This window comes from Aythya ferina (genome assembly GCF_964211825.1).
Source record: "Aythya ferina genome assembly, chromosome: Z".
Taxonomy (NCBI): Eukaryota; Metazoa; Chordata; class Aves; order Anseriformes; family Anatidae; genus Aythya; species Aythya ferina.
The window spans coordinates 24,584,969-24,605,533 of record NC_140299.1 but is presented as its reverse complement, the minus strand read 5'-3'; the positions used below and the strand labels follow the sequence as shown (position 1 = coordinate 24,605,533).

The window sequence follows — 20,565 nt, the reverse complement described above, 5'->3', positions numbered from 1 at the left end:
AGTACCCTACTTAGAGTTGTAGTTTTATCTTCCTCATAAAGACTTCTGCTTTCCCAGGTAACCACTACCCAGTCCATCTATGTGACTTAAGAACTCCCATCTTACCCTTAGTCCCAATTTGACAAAGGAGTTACTATTTCTTCAAAAATCCAACTTCAAGTCTTTCTCAGCATAATGGAGTAGGTGACCCATTAAATTAATCAAGGTCTTCAGGTCCAATGGCTTCCTCATCTGTGTTACACTGCAGTAAGATGCACTCTTTTGGCTCTGACTAAATGAATCTAAAGTGTTAAGATAATTAAAAACCCTCAGATCATACAAAAGGTCAACAGCAAAGGCTAGGACAATTGCACGTGTGCTTACTCTTAACTCTTTAGTTCCATCAACATTATCTGGATTAATAAACCAAGACCACTGTAACTACTAAAATTGTTCAAATTACCGCAAAATTGGAAAGAATCACAAGAAGCCATATGCATTGTAGCCACATGAATGCATCTGAAAAACTTCAGGGGCAATCAACTGTGAAAGCACAGTGTGCAGAAAAACACCTATAGGCAGAAAAAGAGAACTGTGGGCAAAAGAAGCCCCTAACTTCTCAGTCACACTCATTAGCATCATTATCTACACAGCTGTTCCTGAGGCGTGCATTCTTTTATTTTTGCTTTCTGTTGTTCTTGGCTTCCTGTAATAGTACTGTTGATTGGCAGTAGTTTACATCTCCTAGTTGATGTGAATCATTTGTTGTTGATTAAGTGTAATTATTAAACAAATTCTTTAAAAAAAAAAAGGCTTTGCTTTTTCGGTCAATCAAATGCACTGGTATAAAGCTTGATGCCATATTTATGGAGCATCACTTGCCAATACATTCAAGTAGAGCGATACAATTTTGTATCATTTACAGCCATGGCTTTCTTAAACAAAAAAAAAAAAAAAAAGGAAATCACTTTTTTGTATTTTCCTCCAAGAGACCAATAATAGAAGAATACTATTGTGAAAATCTGGACTTTACAAAAAAGCATGCACAGGATGCCATTCTTAAGATCCTCTTATAATAAATGTTTACTTGATTTCAAAACGTGTTGCAATGTTGCATTGCAAACAGAAAGGCAGACTGAAGAAGACAATTATTAAAACTGTCATAAAATTTTGTATATGAGATGTCAATACATTTCAACTATTTCACTTTTAATTTGTTAAAATATCTTCTTGCAAGGTATCAAATGCAGTGCAGTGCTCCAAGACATGCAGTTCTCTGCATTGATCAGTAATCTTTTGCATAGCCTAATTACATAGACCTCAAGAAGTTAATAAGAAAAAGCACATACTACAGTTGCTGAATTGTTTCTTTGTACATGTAGGTGGTTAAAGTCATTTACTTTAAAATACAAGTGAAATTACTGCCGCTGTTTCTTCCCAACCAAGTTCAAGCAACACTGTAATCTTAATAGAAATTCAGGGTTAATTCACTTCAATGTACACAAAGCTCTGGCTATACTTTAACACAAGCAAATGCAATTTTGGGTCAAACCCAAGAACAGGCACAGGCCATGTTCTACATGGTAGCATTGCTCAAAATTCAGGTATAGTAAATGTGGCTGTTTCTTCCTGCTTAAAGAGAAATTTGAAGATGTAGAGATGATGTACAGTAGGAGACAGATATTCCAGTCATTGCAGGCACATAACAGTCTCTAGAGATGCAAAAAATTGCAAATGGTGTGAAGAACTTTAGTAGGAACGTATAGGAAAAGCAGATAAAAGACTAAGACTGAGCTGTAAGGAAATGAAATACAAAGAAGGGTCCTCATGAAAGGAGGGAAAAAGAGCTTGTTAGTTCAAACATTAGTATGAAATGGTAAAAATCCAGAACAGACACTGAGGTATTGGGTCTCCAAACCAATTTTGCATCAGATGCTTACAGGGTCTGGTACTTCTCATCCATGGCCGAATCTTAATATTCATGACTAAGGTGCACAGCTACTTTGAAATTCTTGCTGCTCTACTTTATTAGCTCTAAGTATGGATGAACACTTTCTAAGTTCTAGCCTTCAATATTTTATAGAATTTTTCCCAATATTAAACCCTTCCATTACAGTCCCAACACTGCTTCACTAAATACAAACAAACAACAGAAGGAACTTCTTTTCTGCAAGCACAGGAGATGGACAACACTAGGACAACAGTGTAATATGCCCACAGAACATTTTGTTGTGATAATCTGTTTTTATCTGTCTAAATACTATAGATTGCCAGTAGATGCTAGACACACTGTGCCCTCCCCTAGACACTGCTGCTGTTTCTTCCTCTACTTTTCCTTACGATTTTCCATTACAATTGATACTCAAAGGTTCCCTTGGTGTATGTTTTTACATGCACCGTGTATATAATCATCTTTTTTTTTTTTTTTTTTTTTTTCTGGGTAACTTCAGACACTCGTCTCACTTCAGTCTTACCTTTTCTGGGTAACTTCAGACACTCGTCTCACTTCAGTCTTACCTTCCATCCAACAGCTAGGAAGGCTCTATTTTTGACCCTCATCTCTAAATCACCGCTCAGTCCTAGATATCTTGTTTTCTTGTGTCAGACCATGGTCCAAGATAACTTCTTTATCTATGTCACAATATCCCCCCTGCACCTACTATTCACTGCTGCAATTTAATGTGGCAAAATACTGCCAAAAATCTATATTGACCATAGGTGACACCGTTAGTTCATGCTAGTTCTGCTTGAGTATCCAGGTATGTTCTAAAGCTTGCTTCCCTCAACAATTTAAAGAGGTGAGGGAGAGAATGAGAGAATGAGTGTATGAGTGTTTCCCACTTTTTTTTTTTTTTTTTTAAGATTATCTCTCAGGTACTCTTACTATATATAATCTGGTGTTTTTTTGTTTTTTTTTTTTCTTGTTCTCAAGGTGTATTCATCTAATCACATTTTCATAAATATATCCATGATCTCTTTTTCATCTCATAAAATTAAAGCTCATCTTTCCCTCTGCACATTTTTATCTCTTTCTATTTACCAACCTGATTTCTTTAATCAGTTTCAAATCAGAGGACTTTAAAATACTATCTCATCTTTTCTTCCACAGCCTACTCTGCATTTTACCTATGTGATGATTCTTATGCATGCAACCATGGAAAGTCACAGTCCTGAATTATCAAAAATGTATTCCTTGTAGGCAATCAAAAACACAGAATAAAGCTGAGATTTTCACACTTTAAAAATTCTTATCCTATCCCACTACATAAATATAATTATTTATCTCTTTCTTTCAGGAGACAGCACAGATATTTCAGCAGGACAAAAGTAATGTTTTCCTGTATTTTGCATGTTATATATTGATCATCAGTGACTGGAATTAATCTTTCTCTTATATCCTACTCAATAACCAATCTGAAATGCCACACAGATGAAACCACTTAGTCCAGAAAAGAAATCCTAGTGGCTACACATGCTTCAAAGAAAAGTGCAAATTCTTTCTCTCACCAAAGGGGGAGTCTTTTCATAGCCCCCAGAAAAGAGATTTGTATTTCATGGTATGAAATGCCTAAATCCCTTTTAAGCATTTCTTAGAGAAATGGATGATCAAGAAAATATACAGGAAGGAGCAAAAAACTATGGATATTAAACTTTCCTTCCATTTTTAAAGTCAACCAATTCTTAACTGATACAGTTATTTTAATAAGATACTGTAATTTAGAAAAACTTCTGTTTATGCATGATAGTTGTTTGTTTTTTTTTTTACACTTTAAATCTGTAAAATGCACAAATTCCTAGGCATTCAGCACATCTGTATTCTGAGGCTCTAAGTAAATTCTGCTGTTTATACTCACCCATGAATTAAAGGAGTGAGGGAAAATCTTAATGCCTTAACACATGCTAGAGTGAAACCTTCTACAAATTTATTATGTTGTATGCACAGGAATAACATGGGATGTTGGAAAGTGAAAGAGAAGAATACGACAGATAGTTGTGCTGAGTTTTATACGGAAGTTCTAGCTTCTTCTGTAGAGATTAGCCTTTACTCACACATTATTTGGAGCACACTTTAATTCTGGAATATTCAGAAGTACACAAAACAGATGAACTAACCAAGCCATACTCCATGTGAACATAGATGTATGGAAAAAAAAAAATGCAAAGGAAGAAAACAGATTCAGAACTCAGCAGGGATTCAAATGATCTTTTTGGATGGCTGTACCCACCAAGTCCTAGTAAGCTAAGGAAGGAGTAAATTCCTTTCCTCTAAAGTTTCTGATATATTTCCGCTGTGCAACAACTGAGCTCTGAATGATGAAAGCTTAAAAAGAAACACAAACTGGCATATTTTGAAGGCTTTTTTTTCTTCTGTTGTTGTTCTACTGCATTACAAGATTTTACAATGAACTGTAAACAACAAAAACAGAAACAGAGTTCTCTTCTAACCCTGCATCTCATAGCATCTAATGTGATCCCATCACTTTGCCATCACCAGCCAGTCAACACAATTCTTTTAACAGAACATTTACTATACAGGAAAATGAACCAGGGACAGCTTATCAACCATCCAGAATAATATGATCCACAAAACTAGATTATGGAAGATGTTGCTTTTCTTCTCCTCCTTTATGTAATTCTTTATTTGCTTTGCAATACTGAGGCTTTGATTTTTTTATATTAATTGCATTAAAAAAAATCAAATGTAATTCAACTTTGAGTACCAGTGACCATATAGGTTCTTTTAATCCACAACAACTAGATTTTAACAGGAGTAACAACTATAGCAGAAGACAGAATACCCAATTCATCCATGGTTTAATTCTGTAAACAACTGTTAAATGTTATTTATCGTGTTCCTTTGAAGGACTGGGGCTATATGAGCAATCATAGTCTTATACCTAATCAGAACCATATGGAGGCCAGTGTAACAGTCCATCCACACTGAAGCAGAACTGGAAAGTCTATTAAAAGTTAACTGTGAAACTATTTCATACATAACTTAAAAGTTTAAGAAGCCAGTTTGACCATGGTAGTGTCTCAATGCTGTTGAAAACAATGAGTCATGTGATTCATGAGACCTACAATATTTCTACAAAGCTAATTTCTGAATTTTTCACCTAAAAATAAGGAATAACAAAATTTGGAATTCCAAACAGAATTTGGAATAACAAATCAGGCAGACAACCTTAGACAAGGTAAACAAAAGGTAGACATAGGGACAGAGAATGGGATGGGATAAAAACACATATCCCCATAGTTTTCTTGCCTTTGCCCTGATGAGCAAAGCCTTGCATGCAGAATTCTTGTACATGGCTTGGATGTAACACTACCATCAGTCACTAGTATCAGTAATATAAGCAGGCAGTTAGATGTTTGGTTTTACTTTTTAAAGAAACAACAACAACAACAACAACAACAAACTTAAAAATTTTGTTGGCGAATTCAGTATATACAAATGGGAATTAAATAGCATTTACTAGTGCCAGACACAATATGAGTAAGTACTAGACAGCTTCACACACAGCTCTGTAAATGCATCTCATTTTTGACCTTCAACATTCTTGCTGAAAGTGTAGGTCACAAACAAGGACTTCAGAGCCTTTCCTTTGTGTGATTTAAGCTCATGATTGTGACTCAGAGTTAAACAGAGAGTACTGTCAATAATGGCAGAAAATGATCACATTTGGGGAAAATTTCTCCCCTCTGATCTTCACAGCATGAATAATGCTTATTCTGTATATGTTCCAAGTACGGAACTCCCATTGAGGTTTTGTTTTAAAAAAAAAAAAAAAAGGTACAGCATACACAGCGGAGATCTACACTGCGGATAAGTTACTCACAGCAGGAATTAGAGAATAACTTTGTCCTTAATTTGAACTCATGTTCTTCCCTGCTTCCCCATAATGGATTTGAAAGATCCATTTGTTGTTGTATTTTCCAATTGTGCTGCAAGTGTGATAAAAATGTAAGCACACTAACTCTGATGGCTAGTATGAAACATACATTTTCAAGGAAACAAACCACAATCATTTAGTTAAGATCAGCTGATGAAAAAACATCTGTTGTATACTTCATTATGATGCAGAAAGTGTAACATGGAAGGGTCAATATATGCAGGAGAAAAGCCACTCTAAAAAGTGTCTTCAGACTGATGATGCATTATTCTGTTTTCAGCACTTAATACAAACTTTTTTGTGTGTGTATGAGATGGAAGAACTACTCGAAGTCTTTCTGTTGGAAGCACAGTAGGAAGAGAAAACCACACCTTCTCCTATAAAATTCTGCTCATGTAATTTTTGTCCTGCTTTAAATACACCCATAAGGCTTTTATTTTCCATCAAGGGAACATAATACCTCTGATACATCAGAGCACCATGATTTTGCAGAGTTGTGTTCAAATAAATCAACATTATTATTTTTTTTAACTTACCAGAATTGTCTGTTTACTTTCCTGACTGTTCTAATGCAGAAAAAAAAAAAAAAAAAGATCTTGTGGAAAAAGTGAATTTGATTTATAGAAGATTCTAATACATGTAGATACAAACTTAGTCCTGTAACAGCTGCATGCACAATATCCTTTTTCATTCTGTTCTTTTTCCTTTTTTTATCCCATCTCTTTCCCAGTACAGCAATAGGATCCTAGTGCAGACAGCTTTAGGCAACCACCTTTACTTTAAGCAGCCTCGGCAATTAAACAGGCCTCAGAGTTACAGACCCTGCTGTCAGGTCTACACCAGCATTCACCATCACTAAATACAAGTGAAATGCAAAGGCAAATTTTAACGTGAAACTACCATGAATAATCTGACAAACTTTTCATATGTCTGCAGAAAGCAAGTGAAATGAGCCATAATTAAAAAAACCTTTGGACTCTTCCCAGTGAATGACAAAGCACTGAACCAGACCATTGAATTGTATGTAGAAGATTATTATACATAGTATAAAGGCTACTTTTACACTATCATACAGAACAAATTAGTATAGTTTAATAGTAAACACAGTTCAACACAGCCTTTCAACAGCTATGTGAAATTATTACATGTCATTAACATGTAAAATAAGCTGTTTTCAGCATTCATTACTACCTCTCAGACTGAGAAAAAAAAAAAAAAAAGCTAGAATAACTGTTAGCATACCTAAGTTTTAATCAAAAATGGCCAGCTTGTGACACCAGCAAAATTAATTTCTGAGGTTTATTTACCAGTTAACTTCATTTTAAGTACTGACATTTGCTCAAAACAGGAAGAAAAATTCAATTTTTGCACTTATTGTGGAATTTAAAACACAAAACATTATAAGAATTGAGTATCTCTGGGACAAGGCCATTCTCTGTTCAGGAACTCAATTTTGGAATGCTAGGTTTTGCAAGGAAAAAAGAAGGGAGGGGTAGGGGAATTCAATACTATAAGAAAGAAAAAGTAAATAAACATTTTCTACAAAACATTTTAGGTTTTCACATGGCTTCAGAATAGGAAAACAAAATCATTATATTTCTTGACTATCAACACCTTCTCATTTTTCATTTTGAAATTGATTTCTGTCATATGACAACATTTCTGCTTTTGATAACATTCTTGAAAAAACATCTCAATGAGTCATTACTATTATCTGCATCTTAGGGCATCAATCTAGATGGGCTGTGTAACACACAACACTAGATAGAAGAAACTCTATTATTTCCAAAAACATTTATTCTTACCTCCCATAATCTAATGTGGAAAAAGTTTAAATAAAAATAACAAAAGCCAGTACTAGAATATGAAACACCAAACACATGCACCTTTCATTATTTATCACTGGCATGCAATACCTGTGATCAGTGCAAGTACAGCAATAAGATGTACCTCTTATCTGCATAATAACAAGCTTAAATATTCAAGATATAAAAATAATATTTGCTAGTACACAAACTCTAATAAATTGTTTCATTGAAGGTAATTGCAACCAAGAGATATGTGCTTACTTCAACTTTAGGAAAAAAGATATTCTGGTACTTCCCTTGCTGGCAGTACACTGAACCTTTCAGAATTTCCTGACAAGAGAGATTAAAGCAGTTCTTCAGATCTATAATTGAGCAGACTTACTAAAAATTCTGTCTGATACACAACCTTCAAAGTTAGCACCTCTAACAACACAATCAGATAATAACTCTTCTAACCAATCTGTCCTTTAGTTGCTTTGGATAATCTAGAACTAAAAGTCTCTCTCAAGTCCCTTACCTACTAAAGAGAATGAGCAGAGTTTCACTTAGGAACAAAGATATGGATAAAAATAGCCCTCAAGAAAAGTCCGGTGGAAGTCAGATCCCCAATTTCTACCGAAGAAGAAGCTAGACAAAAGCAAAAAAAAACACATAATTTTAACAGACAAAGAGCACAAAATGCTCAAAATAAAATAAAATCGACTAAGAAGAATTCTTTATTAGGGAAAGATAATATAAAATTTTGGGGAAAAAATAAAGGAGTATATGAGAGAGGCTGTACAAACATCAGTAAGTATGTCCAAGACAATTTGTGCTTCTATTAATCACAATTCTAAAATGATAAAAAGACCATCTTTTGGAGTGAAAACAGCCATCACTGTCACATGCTCCATTATGGAAAGGATTTATGTAGTTTCCTCTTAGTAATGTAAACCTAGGTTTGAAGAGAAAAAAATCTACATATTTTACTGTTCAAAGCCCTCTCATGGCGACCACCAGACATTACAGTGTTAATTCCCCTTTAAGAATTGTTGGACATATTGGAAGAAACAGTGGTAAGGGAGTTTGCTTCAAATTTTTTTAGAATATTTAAAAGCTGAAAGTTAAATAAGACAAGGGATATTAGCTCTAATATAGAACTCAAATCAGAAGTCAGATTCCTATGTTCTAATGCTGGCAAGTTTCTACTCAAATCACTTGCTGTATATTGCAAAAACTATAAACACGTGCTATACACAGCAAATCCCAACTTCTTACCTCAAATACAGGTTTATATTTGAAGCAAAACTTGGACTACAAGCCAGTTTTAATAGTGCTAAGTTAAATTTGTATGCTTCTTATGACCTTTGGTTATTTTAAATTAAGGTCCTCTTCGGGAAAGTTCTAGGTATGTTCTTTTACGTTTCCAAAAAGAAAAACAAACCCTATCTCTTGTTATTTTTAAAAAAATTATTTATTTCAAATTAATAAAACACCATGGATACCCAAGGCACTGCAACATTCATTTTTACTTGTTTTGCTTAGACCACAACTATATTTTCACCACTGATTCCATTAGTGTAGAAGTACTTGTATCTACAGGGTAAAATCTGCTCTATAAAAGCAAATTCTGTTTTGTATTGCACCAGTCTAGAAGTTGCTTCTATCCACTACTTGATACATAAATATAACACCACATACTATCATACTATCCTCCTCCCACCCTCTTATTTACCTGCAGAAATAGCTTATGAATATGTTCAAGAAGACACCTGAGATGTTGATTTACACGGTATACTACTGAGGCATGGTGAGACTTCATTAATGACCAAAGTACTTAATTCTTGGCCCAGTATTTCTGTCAAGCTTTTTACTTCCTTAAAAGTGGAACTGGAGATCTACACAATTTACAAAGCCCTTTTAAAATGTGCAATAGTTCCATTTGCCAACTGGCATATTTTCAAGTGAATCTTGGTTTAGCAATTACATATACTAATAGGAAGAAACACTCAAGAGTTTAACAAAAAGAAATCTATTGTGAGAGCAAAGAGTATGTCAAGTTCTAGTCCAGAACTAGATAGTGCCATACTGGCACCCACTAAATAGACATCTTTCATTTTGGGTTTGATACTTAACAGTGAAGGAATCAACGGGAAGACTGTATGTTTGTTGCAATGCTATGTGGCACAGCAAACAATAGCAAACAATTACTGTAATTTCTATATTTTTTCTGTGAATTTTGAAGTAGTAAGATGCAAACATCCAAATGTGAATATTGGCCACAACTAGAGGGGAAAAGTAACTAACCTAGTAAAATGTACAGCAAAAATACGTTCGTCACTTCTTTTTTCTCTACAGTTCTCCAACACAATGCTTATCAAACCACATAATAAAACAGTGGGTGCTTTGATAGTCCCATGTCTTTAACTACTATGCTGAAGAGACATGCAGCCACTGTTCAATAAAATTATGGATACTATTTATCCTTCTCTAAGTTCTCCCTTGTAGTCCTCATTTGAACCCTTAAAATGACCCTATTGATTCTTAGCTCTGCAAGAGAGGAAGAAATATTTTGAAGAGAATTCCTAATCATATAGGAAAATGTGCATCTTTTGTCATATTGAGCAAGAGGAGGGTCTACATGTTCCACAAGAGCATTGGGCAGCCCCTGTAGAGCTGAAAAAATATTTTTAAGAAGTATACCAGAAAAAAAATGTGTATGCAAAAAGAGTTAGGGGCATGTCTTACAGTTAGAACACACAGGAGCATTGGTTTTACTACAAAAAGTATCTCAAGCCAGACTGCAGACCCAATTCCCAAAATCATTACTTTAAGTAACACCATACCATAAGTACCAATGCACACTAACACTCCCAGTTATAAAGAACTTGCAAGCTGTGCAAATAACTTGCAGAGAGATCTCACATAGTATAATTCTCTGCACAAGACACCCAACTACAGACCCTCTCAAGTTTCTTTTCAACCACTTTCTGATGCCCATTTTGAAACACACCATCTGCAAAAGTGATAGATAGAATATAGAAAAGCTGAATAGATTTCACACCTCTTTTTTCCAATACTTAATGATTTCAACATTTGTTGTTTTGGAAGCTTGATCTTTAATGCATGCAATGTTTTATGCCTGTAAAGAACACTTGTGTGAACTGAGGAAAGAACAATGGAAAAAATGAATCACTGCCTGCGATCTCCTTGATCTAGGCACAATTTCCTTACATTTCAATCATATTAAATTCCATTCCCGGCAGTTTAAAACATCAATTAAGTCAAGACAAGTCCCATTAGACAGGACAGATACTGGATTCTCCTGACTGTCTGACTCCTGTTGAAATGTACCTGTAATTGATTATGAGATAACTACTGTTAAAAGCAAGGCATACTCTATTTGGAAGAAAGTGTTTTATAAAATATAAATAAATATATCTCTCTAATTCAGTTATTCTCTAAACTTTCAGCTCAGATGTCTTTAGTTTTATTCCATAACGTACTGAAAAACATTACTGAAAACACTCTGTTAGGACCTCATGAACAAAGAGTGGATTTTTTCCACATGGAATAAGCATTGCTATCATTTTCCATATGGCTTTGCTGTTTAATTTTGGTTCTAAATATGAAAACATTGTAAACAAAAATAAGCACAAAAAAGTTATTGAATCCTATCAGAGACAAAACCTGGACACAAATGAACCACTACAAGGCAAACAGGCTTGGACTTAGAATGTTGTTTCAAGATTTCAAGTGCTATACAAAACAGCTGATAAACTCAAAATATGTCACTTCATTTTAATCAAATCTTGAGTTTGGGTTTTTGCATTTGGATCTCTTTTGGGGGAGAAGTGGTTCTCGGTTGCTTGCTTGGTTTTTCTACATAGTGTTCAAAGAAAATGAATTTGCCATTTTAACAGCCTTGATGTGTAAAGCCTGGACAAACAAGCAATTTTAAGCACTGAAAGGTGACTTCCCACTGCCAACCAAACAATATTATCTATTTTCCTGAAACCTTGCCAAGCATCTGTATTTTGAAAAGGTTCCACTTCATTCCAAGTTTGGAAACAAAGATAAAAGTTTTATAATCCATTATTTATATTCTCCTAATACTCTAGAAACTAGATCATATGCTAATACATACACAATTTTAGCTTGTAATTCGGCAACCTAGATTGTATCATCACATATTAATTTTTTTTTTTTTATTAACACACCTCTTCTTCATGGGAGTAATGTGCCAGTGAAATATTTCAAGGAAGAAACTGCAAAAATTACACGTTATGTAAAAGTAGGAGAAAGAAAGAGTTTTGTCTTCAAAGTACTTGCTGTCTGTCAGTTTGAACTTCCTGCAATAGGTGGCAATTTGTAGACTGAGCAGACAGCTACCTATATTGATCAGGACATATGAATATGACATACAACATACTCTCAATAAGGATTCAATTCGGATAGATATACAGTGACCTCACACCTATTAAGATGCCTCCAACTTCACTTCACTCCTCTGCTTTCACAACACTGTTCCTACTCTGATAGGAGTATCCTCCATTTTCTCTGATACTTCTTCAGATTTGTTTTAGTCATACATAAGACAGCCCTTCCGTAATTACAAAACATATTGAGGAAAGACAGAGGGGCCAGATGTGTCTGCATTCAGCTTGTTAGACACTGTATCAAAGATATACGAAAAGAATATTCAAACTAACTTACCAGTAGAGAAAACAAGAACAGTATTATCCCAAAGACCATATCTTTTCAGAGCATCAGTAAGATTTCCTACAGCTTCATCCATAAGAGTCACCATTCCCGCATAATGGCGCCTCTTCTCATCTTTAATGGAGGAGTAGGGTTTCATGTATTCTTCAGGGACCTCAAGAGGTTCATGAACAGACTGAAAAGCAAGGTAGAGAAAGAGGGGCTGGGGTGGAAAGGACAGAAAATAAGTTAGTTGAATGTAAAGTACTAAACAAAAAAGTTGCTGTATGAAAAGCAGTCCTGATAATTAACAGCTACAGAAATGTATTCAACTTCCCACTTTAGTATCTGGTAAAATTATGGACAAGATTATTCTGGGAGTTGTTGGAAAACACTTGGAAAAAAAAAATGCTGCCATTGGTCATAGCCAAAATAGGTTTACAAGGGGAATGTCCTGTTTAACTAACTTAATTTCCTTTTATGAAAAGTTTACCCATCTAGCTGAACAATGGAAACTAATAGACATGTTCTTTCTAGACTTCAGCAAAGCTTTCAACAGTTTCTCTCAGTATCCTTCTGGACAAAATATTCAGCATACAACTAGACAAGAATATAATACAACGGAGAGCAATTAGCTGATGAATCTGGCTCAAAATGTTGTAGTAAATGGGGCTACATCAGGCTGGTGACCAGTCACTAGTATGGTTCCTCAGCGTTACATTTTAGAGCCAGCGTTACATTTTAAAAAATTTTACATTTTCTCTTCAGTGTTTTCATAAATGACCTGAATGCAGGACTAAAATGCACACTAAGTTTGCAGATAGGTTAAGCAGAACTTTTGACTCCAGTGAGTGTGGAAAGGTCTCGAACACAGATCTTGACAAATTAGAGGGCTGGGCAATCCCCAGCCACATGAAGCAAGTGCTGGATGCTGCACCCAGGAAGGGCCAACCCTGGCTATTTATACAAACTGGGGGATAAGAGGCTGGTGACCAGCCCCACAGAAAGGGATCCAGGGGTTCTGGCCGACAGCAAGCTGAACACAAACCAGCAGTGTGCCCTTGCAGCCAGGAGGGACAACCCTACTTTTGGGTACATCAGGGGTGGCATTGCTGGCTAGTCAATGGAAGGGATTGTCCTGCTCTGCTCCATGCTGGTGCAACCTCAACACAAGTGTTATGTGCAGTTTTGGGCACCACAGTATAAAAAGGACACAAAACTATTAGAGAGTGTCCAAAGGAGGGCTACAAAGGTGGTGAAGTGCCTAGAGGGAAAGATGTGTAAGGAGTGGATGAGGTCCTTGGTTTGCTCAGCCCCGAGCAGAGCAGGCTGAGGGGAGGCCTCATGGCGGCCTGCAGCTCCCTCACGAGGGCAGCGGAGGGGCAGGCGATGAGCTCTGCGCTCTGGGGACAGCGACAGGACCCGAGGGAACGGCATGGAGCTGGGACAGCGGAGGGTCAGGCTGGGGGTTAGGGAAAGGGTCTGCACCCAGAGGGTGGTGGGGCACTGGGACAGGCTCTCCAGGGCAGTGGTCATAGCACCGAGCCTGCTGGAGATCAAGGAAGCATTTGGACAATGCTCTCAAAGAGAGGGGTCTGATTTTTGGTTGGTTAAGTGTGGAGCCAGGAGTTAGACCCAATGATCCTAGTGGGTCCCTTCCAACTCAGGACATTCTACAGTTCTATTACTGCCTCTTCTAATCCCTAAGCACAGACTAATAAAACTTTGATAAAGGACTTAGGCAAAACTGGGGGAGAACAGCAAGTGTATCTTTTCTTCATAATACAGCTAAAGTGTTTTTTTTTTTCTTTAATGAAAATTCTCCTGCTAAGCTTTTCAGTACCCTTTGAGTTACATGCTAAATCATTTCTATAAATTCATTACTTCTATTGTCAAAAATCAAATGGAGAAGGGTAGGAGGCCAGAGTTACACAGCCAAAACTCATCCCAAAAGGGAGACAAGGCAAGTTTTATCAGTGCCTCTTTTCACATTTAGCTCTGTGTACCCTGTTGAAAAGCCCACATTTACAGCCCAAATGTAGGTCTCCGCATTAATACTTCATTAACATTTTTATAAACATTCTTCAGTGTTAAAATTCTCAAATAAAGTAAGAACTGCTGACTCTACCTTCTCGGTTTTATGATTGGCTATGAGATCTATAGCTCTTTCTGTAAATAAATTAGTGGAATACATGTTTTTAAATCCAGTTGCAACTTCTTCTCCATCTCGGAAGTCCAGAGCACAGCGTGTTACATTCTTTGCTTTGATGAGCACACAGTGATCATGAGAATAATAATCCTCACTCCCCAGAAGATAGCCTAGAACAGGAAAAGATGACAAGTAAACAGATCAACACAACATCATAGAAACAGATGCTTTTTTTTGGGGGGGGTGGGTGGAGTGGGGGACATTTTGAACTGAGACACACATCCAACATTTGATAATCAGCAATGATATCACTTGATAGGACTAAGTATCTCAACATTTAACACACAGACTTTTTATCACTACTACAAATAGTAATTTCAAAGCACACAAAACAGTTTGAAAGCAGTGTAATGACACTATATAGGGATAACTTTATATCAAAGACCTTAGTATTAAACTTACACACTGATAGCAAAGGAATGACCTATTCCTGTACTACTATAATTTTTATCTGGTTTGATTTGGTATACTTGCTTTTTCCACATAAGACTTTTCTCTCTATTAGAATGCTTGGAATTTATTTTGTTAGGAATTGCTTGTGTGTGTGTCTGTTTGTTTTTTAACATTAAAATGCATCCAAGTATGAAATGTTTTGTTTGTTTTAACTGTAAAGTAATTTCTGATCCTCTGCTGACCCCAACTGGTGAAAAGAAGATACTACTATTTAAAGATACCAAAAAGAAAAAGACTATGTATAAATTCTAGACGTATAAATTTTCTCCTATCAAGGGCTACCCTGTTAAGCATTGAGTGCCATTGTTTTTTATTGACCAGAAACAAAACTCTTTGAAATCATTCCAATCTCAATAATTACTACGTCTAAAATTAAATTTCAGATTTATCTTCTAGTACCCTGAGGAAAAAAAAATCTGGAAAAAAAAAAAGTGAAGTTCTGCAAAATCAAATTAAAACTGAGACCAACAACTAAAAATTGAGGAACTTTACTTCTTTGCTTGAACTTCTATACATCAACTTCAAGTATCACTACTCAAAATAAATAAATAAATAAAAAGCTTGCTAAAGAATCAAATGAGTGTCCCTAACTGCAATCAACTCCTACTGGAACTATATGAACAGAATAGGATATTAAACCACCACATATGCTGAAAAATAATTCCCTTGGTGTCATGCTGGGCACCCAATGACTATGCCTAGAGCCAGCCTTAGTCCTGGTATTAAAAGCCTGCTCATTCCTAGGAGCATAAGCCTACATCTATGCCATCAAGAATAAGATAAGCTCCTGTGAAGGGATGAGAGCAGACAACCAACAGGAGAAGAGGCATATAGATTCAAACAGTGGTCCATCATGTTACGATCCATGTTTACTATCCTAATTCAGTTGTGAAACCATATCCCAAGCTCTCTGAAGAGTCAAGAGAGACAATCTAAGGGAACAGTTCTTTCCACCTAGAATTTGAATCGCCAGTATCTATAAGGGAACATAGCACAAATAGGTTTTTAGGTACCAAACATTACATAAGAGGAGTGTGGGCTTAAATAAGCAAAGCTAAAGTTTCTGTATCTTAATTTCCCTATTGTAGAATTGGGCAGCATTATTGTCAACAGCTTATGGAGTTATTTTGAAGATTATCTGTTTTGAAATCCTACATTCAATTAAAGTTTTTTAAAACCAACCAAGTGGAAGTTAACAACTTTATATTCAGTATCGGGTGCTATGAGCTGTATTACCGATAACCTGATTCGCATAATGGGGAAAAATTATGATATTATAGTATAAAGTAATTATATTGAAATAAATATTACAATGTGGAAATAAATATTATTATAGGCAAATATTCACATTCATGTGGGATACCTGCACAAAACTATTAAACATCCAATAAATACTTGGACAGGAGCTTTTGTGAGAAGAAAAATATGTAATAAGTAATTACAAGTTGCTTTGTAATACACACACACAGACAATCTAATTCTGGCATTATCTTTTTTTTTTTTTTTTTTTTAAATCAGAGTAATTGATTAGCTTATGTAATACCTGAGTGTCACAGCTTGCGAGCTCCTGTAACATCCACATTTTGTATGCTGTTTTTATAAAGGCTCTCATATCACCTTCCTTGCCAGAGGAAGTGGAAAACCAGTGATAGTCTATTCACAAAGCATGAAGAGACTTTATTTCTCTCTCATTTAAATATATCAGCTTTTTAGCAGTTTAATGTTATTTGCAGAGCGTGTGAGGTCTACTGTCTGATCTAAAAAGTACAGTTTAGAGACACTTTTAAAATGAAACTAGTCACTACAACTTAAATCTTCTAAGCATCATAGAATGAAATTAAACACAGATCTTTAAAGAGAAATTCTTTGGAGGCACTCAATAATTACAGTGTTTTCTTCAATAGATCGTAAGGCTGGGGCATGCATTTAAGGCACTAACTTATTTTTAACAGTTATGCACTGGAAATATGCATGCTCAAGTATTACTTATGCACTCATAGTATATCTGCTCTTCTTGGAAGAATCAAGCAGTTTTCTCATAATTTTTAACACTACATTTATTGCCCGTGTTAAATTTAACCATTACCAAAGTAAGTATCAAATCCTCTGCGTGTTGGAAGGCATTCTTTCCTGTACATCCCTAAATGCCACTTCCCCACCATGTGAGTAACGTATCCTGCATCTTTAAGTAGCTCTGGTAGGAGTTTCTCATCTAGTGGTAGACAGCTGGGCTGGCACGGCCAGATTATTTGGTGTTGTAAACCTGTGTGGATCTAGTAGGGAAAAGAAAGGAAGAGGTATTAGTTACAATGCAGTAACACATAAGCACATCCAAAAAGAAACAATATTACACAGCAGGGTAGCATTAGGTTTAGGGCCTGCTGGTTTCACTGATGTAGCACCATGGAAGTTCAGGAAGCCAAAGATGAGGTCAGGAGTGCATGGAGGAAGAACTGTCAGTGTTAACAAGAGGATCTTCCCAGTCATAATTCAAGCGCAATAAAAATAAATAAATAAATAATCAAGCCTGTTGTATTTTTGTCTAAAAGCCTAACAGGTAACTACCACCATTACAGTCTTCCTGAAGACTCGGGATAGCACCTCAACATAGAATGCAAAAATTAAAATAGAATGCAGATGGACAAAAAGATGCAATGCAGTTACAGCTACAGAGCTTGTGCCTTTATTGGAGTATTGTTACTGGAGGAAAAGGTGGCAAAGGCTAGGAAAGCTATTTTTGCAGTACTGCTCCAAATGGGTATTACATAAACATAAGTATGTATTTACTTACATCCTGAAAGTGAGTGTTGAGCATTTTTACAAATAAAATAAAATAAAAATCAGATGTTTGAGATCAGGCAAGGTTTAGACACTGACTAGATCTGACCTCTGACTGTTCCACCCAGGTTTCTGAACTTAACAAGTGGTGAACTTTGTATCGCTTCACAAAAGTATGACCAGTAATAACAGTCTGAGTAGTATATTTTGCTTGATACAAAAAACCTCTTCAGTTACTATGTACTACAAGTACAAGTTTTGTCAACTCTCATATCTCTTACTAAAAAAAACACCACAGACAAACAAAAGAGTCCCACTACCCTAGATCTACGAGGGAAAACACACACATACCAATTTAAATATCTTGTTTTTTCACTAAGTGTTTCTAGTAATCTGCCTCTGTCAAAGCACAACATCTCCAAGACCCCCTAGACTGCAAGACATCAGATTTCATAATGCCACTAAGCATTCCAGTGAAGCAAGCTAAATGATTAATTTGAAATCATCCTGGTAGCAACCATCTGAACTCACTTTTAAACCAAGTAAGCCCTAACATAAAGTGCATGGGTAAGTAGACTAGACTAGTAGATGAGTACACAGTGGTGGGTGTATTAGTTGCTAGTTTTCTTTGAAAATGGAGCTGGATTTGTTTATTTATTTATTTATTTTTAATGCAGCATTAGAAAAGTATTATTAATATAGTGGAAGATACAAGTTAGGAAAACATTGCAATTCCTTCCACCACAGCCTATAGGGAAAAAAAAGAAAAGAAAAAAAAAAAAAAAAAAAAAAAAAAAAAGGAAAACAAATCTACAACTTTCAAAAACCAACAGCTTTTCTCTTTTTTTTTTTTTTTTTTTTTTTTTTTTTCTCATAGACTGCAGGGCAGCTATCAGAATTCCAGCTCCAGATGTAGGTTACATTCTTAAATCTTTGAGTAATTCTTCATCACGTTCACCATATCATTGTATAAAACAACTATTTAACAAGTGTGTGGAGTTTTGTTTCCTGAACAGAATGCCTGCTCAATTTTATAGACAATTTACTTCAATTTTCTAATATATTTTACTCATTTTTAATAAGGTCAACATGATATTGAATTATCAAGTCAGATACATATGATGAACTTAAATCAAGACTGAATTACAAGCATTTCTAATTTCCACTCTAAGATCAGATGCTGCGAAGTCCAGTTGACACTGACCCATTTGTAGACAAGCAAGTTAACAGCATGAACTGCATTCTAGAATAAGTCAATATGAAGAAATAGTGTAAGTAATTAAAAAAAATAAAGTACTGGTTAAAAAAAAAAAAAAAAAGAAAAGAAAAGAAAAAAAAAAAAAAGAAAAATTACATCTTTCTATTCCTTATTGGCTCTTTAAGTCTGGGAACAGAGCAAACATTGCTTGCAAAAGGTAACTCCCACCCAGAGCAATCACTCTGCTACACCAAGAGGTAGCACCCACTAACATTTAATTTCATCCTGAGCACTTTCTTTGACAAATACAGTTGCAGGACATTTTGAAAGAAAGGGGAAGTTTCTGAAACACATTTAATCCTTTGCCAGTTCCTCCATTTTGTTCTTGCTAATTTTCTTTTTCCCCTGTTTTTGCCAAAGCTGCAATGAAAATGAAAGGGAAAAAAAAAAAAAAAGTATAGCAGAATTATGAAGTTCAATTCTTAAACCGGGGGGGGGGGGGGGGGGGGGGGAAGAAAAAGGGGGCGGGGTGAAGAATCATGTGCACGAGTAGGAAGCTGGGTACCCAGGCTAGGATCAGCCTGTGGGCACGCTGTCAGGGGGCCATGGGGCATCATGTGAAGGAGGATATACAGGTTAAGGGTGCATTTAAACACTGCGCGGGGAAAATAAATAGCACAAAGTGCTTCTGGCTGGATCTTAGGTGCTCAGAAGCACCTAAGCAAAGGGGACCACGGCAGGGCAGTCAGTCCCGGCACCTTGCACCACCCCGCCCCTGTACTTCCCAGCTGGCAGCTCAGCGGGAGGCGGTCGGGTTTGGTGTCCGCACAGCCCGTCCCTACCTGGTATCGGCCGCTGAGCAGCTGGCTGCGGGAGGGCGTGCAGAGCGGCTGTGTGTAGTACCGCTCCAGCCGCACGCCGCCCGCACCCAGCGCGTCCAGCCGCGGTGTCCGGATGGCCGAGCCGTGCCAGCCCACGTCGCCCCAGCCCAGGTCGTCGGCCAGCACCAGCACCAGGTGCGGGGCCGCACGCCGAGCCCCCGCCGCCGCCGCCAGGCGCAGGGCGCACCAGAGCAGGCAGAGCCGCGGCGGGACGCCCGCCCGCCCCGCCATCCCCCGGCCGGCAGCACCAGCAGGAACTGGGCCGCGGAGGGAGCCGCCGCGCCGCCCCGGGGCCGGGCTGAGGCGAGGGGAGCGGCACGGGCCCGCCCCCGGCCTCCTTCGCTCCCCGAGGGCCGGAGGGAAAAGTCGTGGTGGGGTGCTCGCTGCGGGCGAGTGCCGAGGAGGTGATGTTGGTTCCTTTGTCAGATGAGGTTAAAAAGCAGGGTGTGCGCTTGCGGTCTGTGTCAGCTGAGTAACCATCTCGGCAATGCTGCCTTCCGATTCCATCTTCCTGTAATTCCTACGATCAACACCCGTTTTAAACCACGGAGGCTTTCCATGGGGCTGCCTGCAAGCCTGCATGTCAGCGCTCACCAGTACATGACTCAGTGCATTGAAAGGATGGGGCCGCTACTTCTCCCTGCCTACAGCTCCTCCAGCGCTACCCACAGAGGTTATTCAAGGC

At 37.1% G+C, this 20,565-nt stretch overlaps 1 protein-coding gene across 2 annotated transcripts in view; it reads right to left on the bottom strand.

Annotated features, from left to right (window-relative positions):
* The window catches only part of ARSB (arylsulfatase B), a 64,724-nt gene extending 44,456 nt beyond the window's left edge, over nucleotides 1-20,268 (bottom strand). Inside the window, exons 1-4 of one of the 2 annotated variants that reach the window (XM_084503240.1) lie at nucleotides 19,842-20,268; nucleotides 17,110-17,296; nucleotides 14,490-14,680; nucleotides 12,377-12,584 (exon numbers count right to left, since the gene is read on the bottom strand). In XM_084503240.1, coding sequence (XP_084359366.1) covers nucleotides 12,377-12,584; nucleotides 14,490-14,680; nucleotides 17,110-17,296; nucleotides 19,842-20,111 — 856 coding nt within the window. In that variant the 5' untranslated portion in view covers nucleotides 20,112-20,268. The remainder of the gene's footprint in view (nucleotides 1-12,376; nucleotides 12,585-14,489; nucleotides 14,681-17,109; nucleotides 17,297-19,841) is intronic. The other variant, XM_084503239.1, reaches the window with a different exon arrangement.
* Between the last annotated feature and the right edge of the window lie 297 nt (nucleotides 20,269-20,565).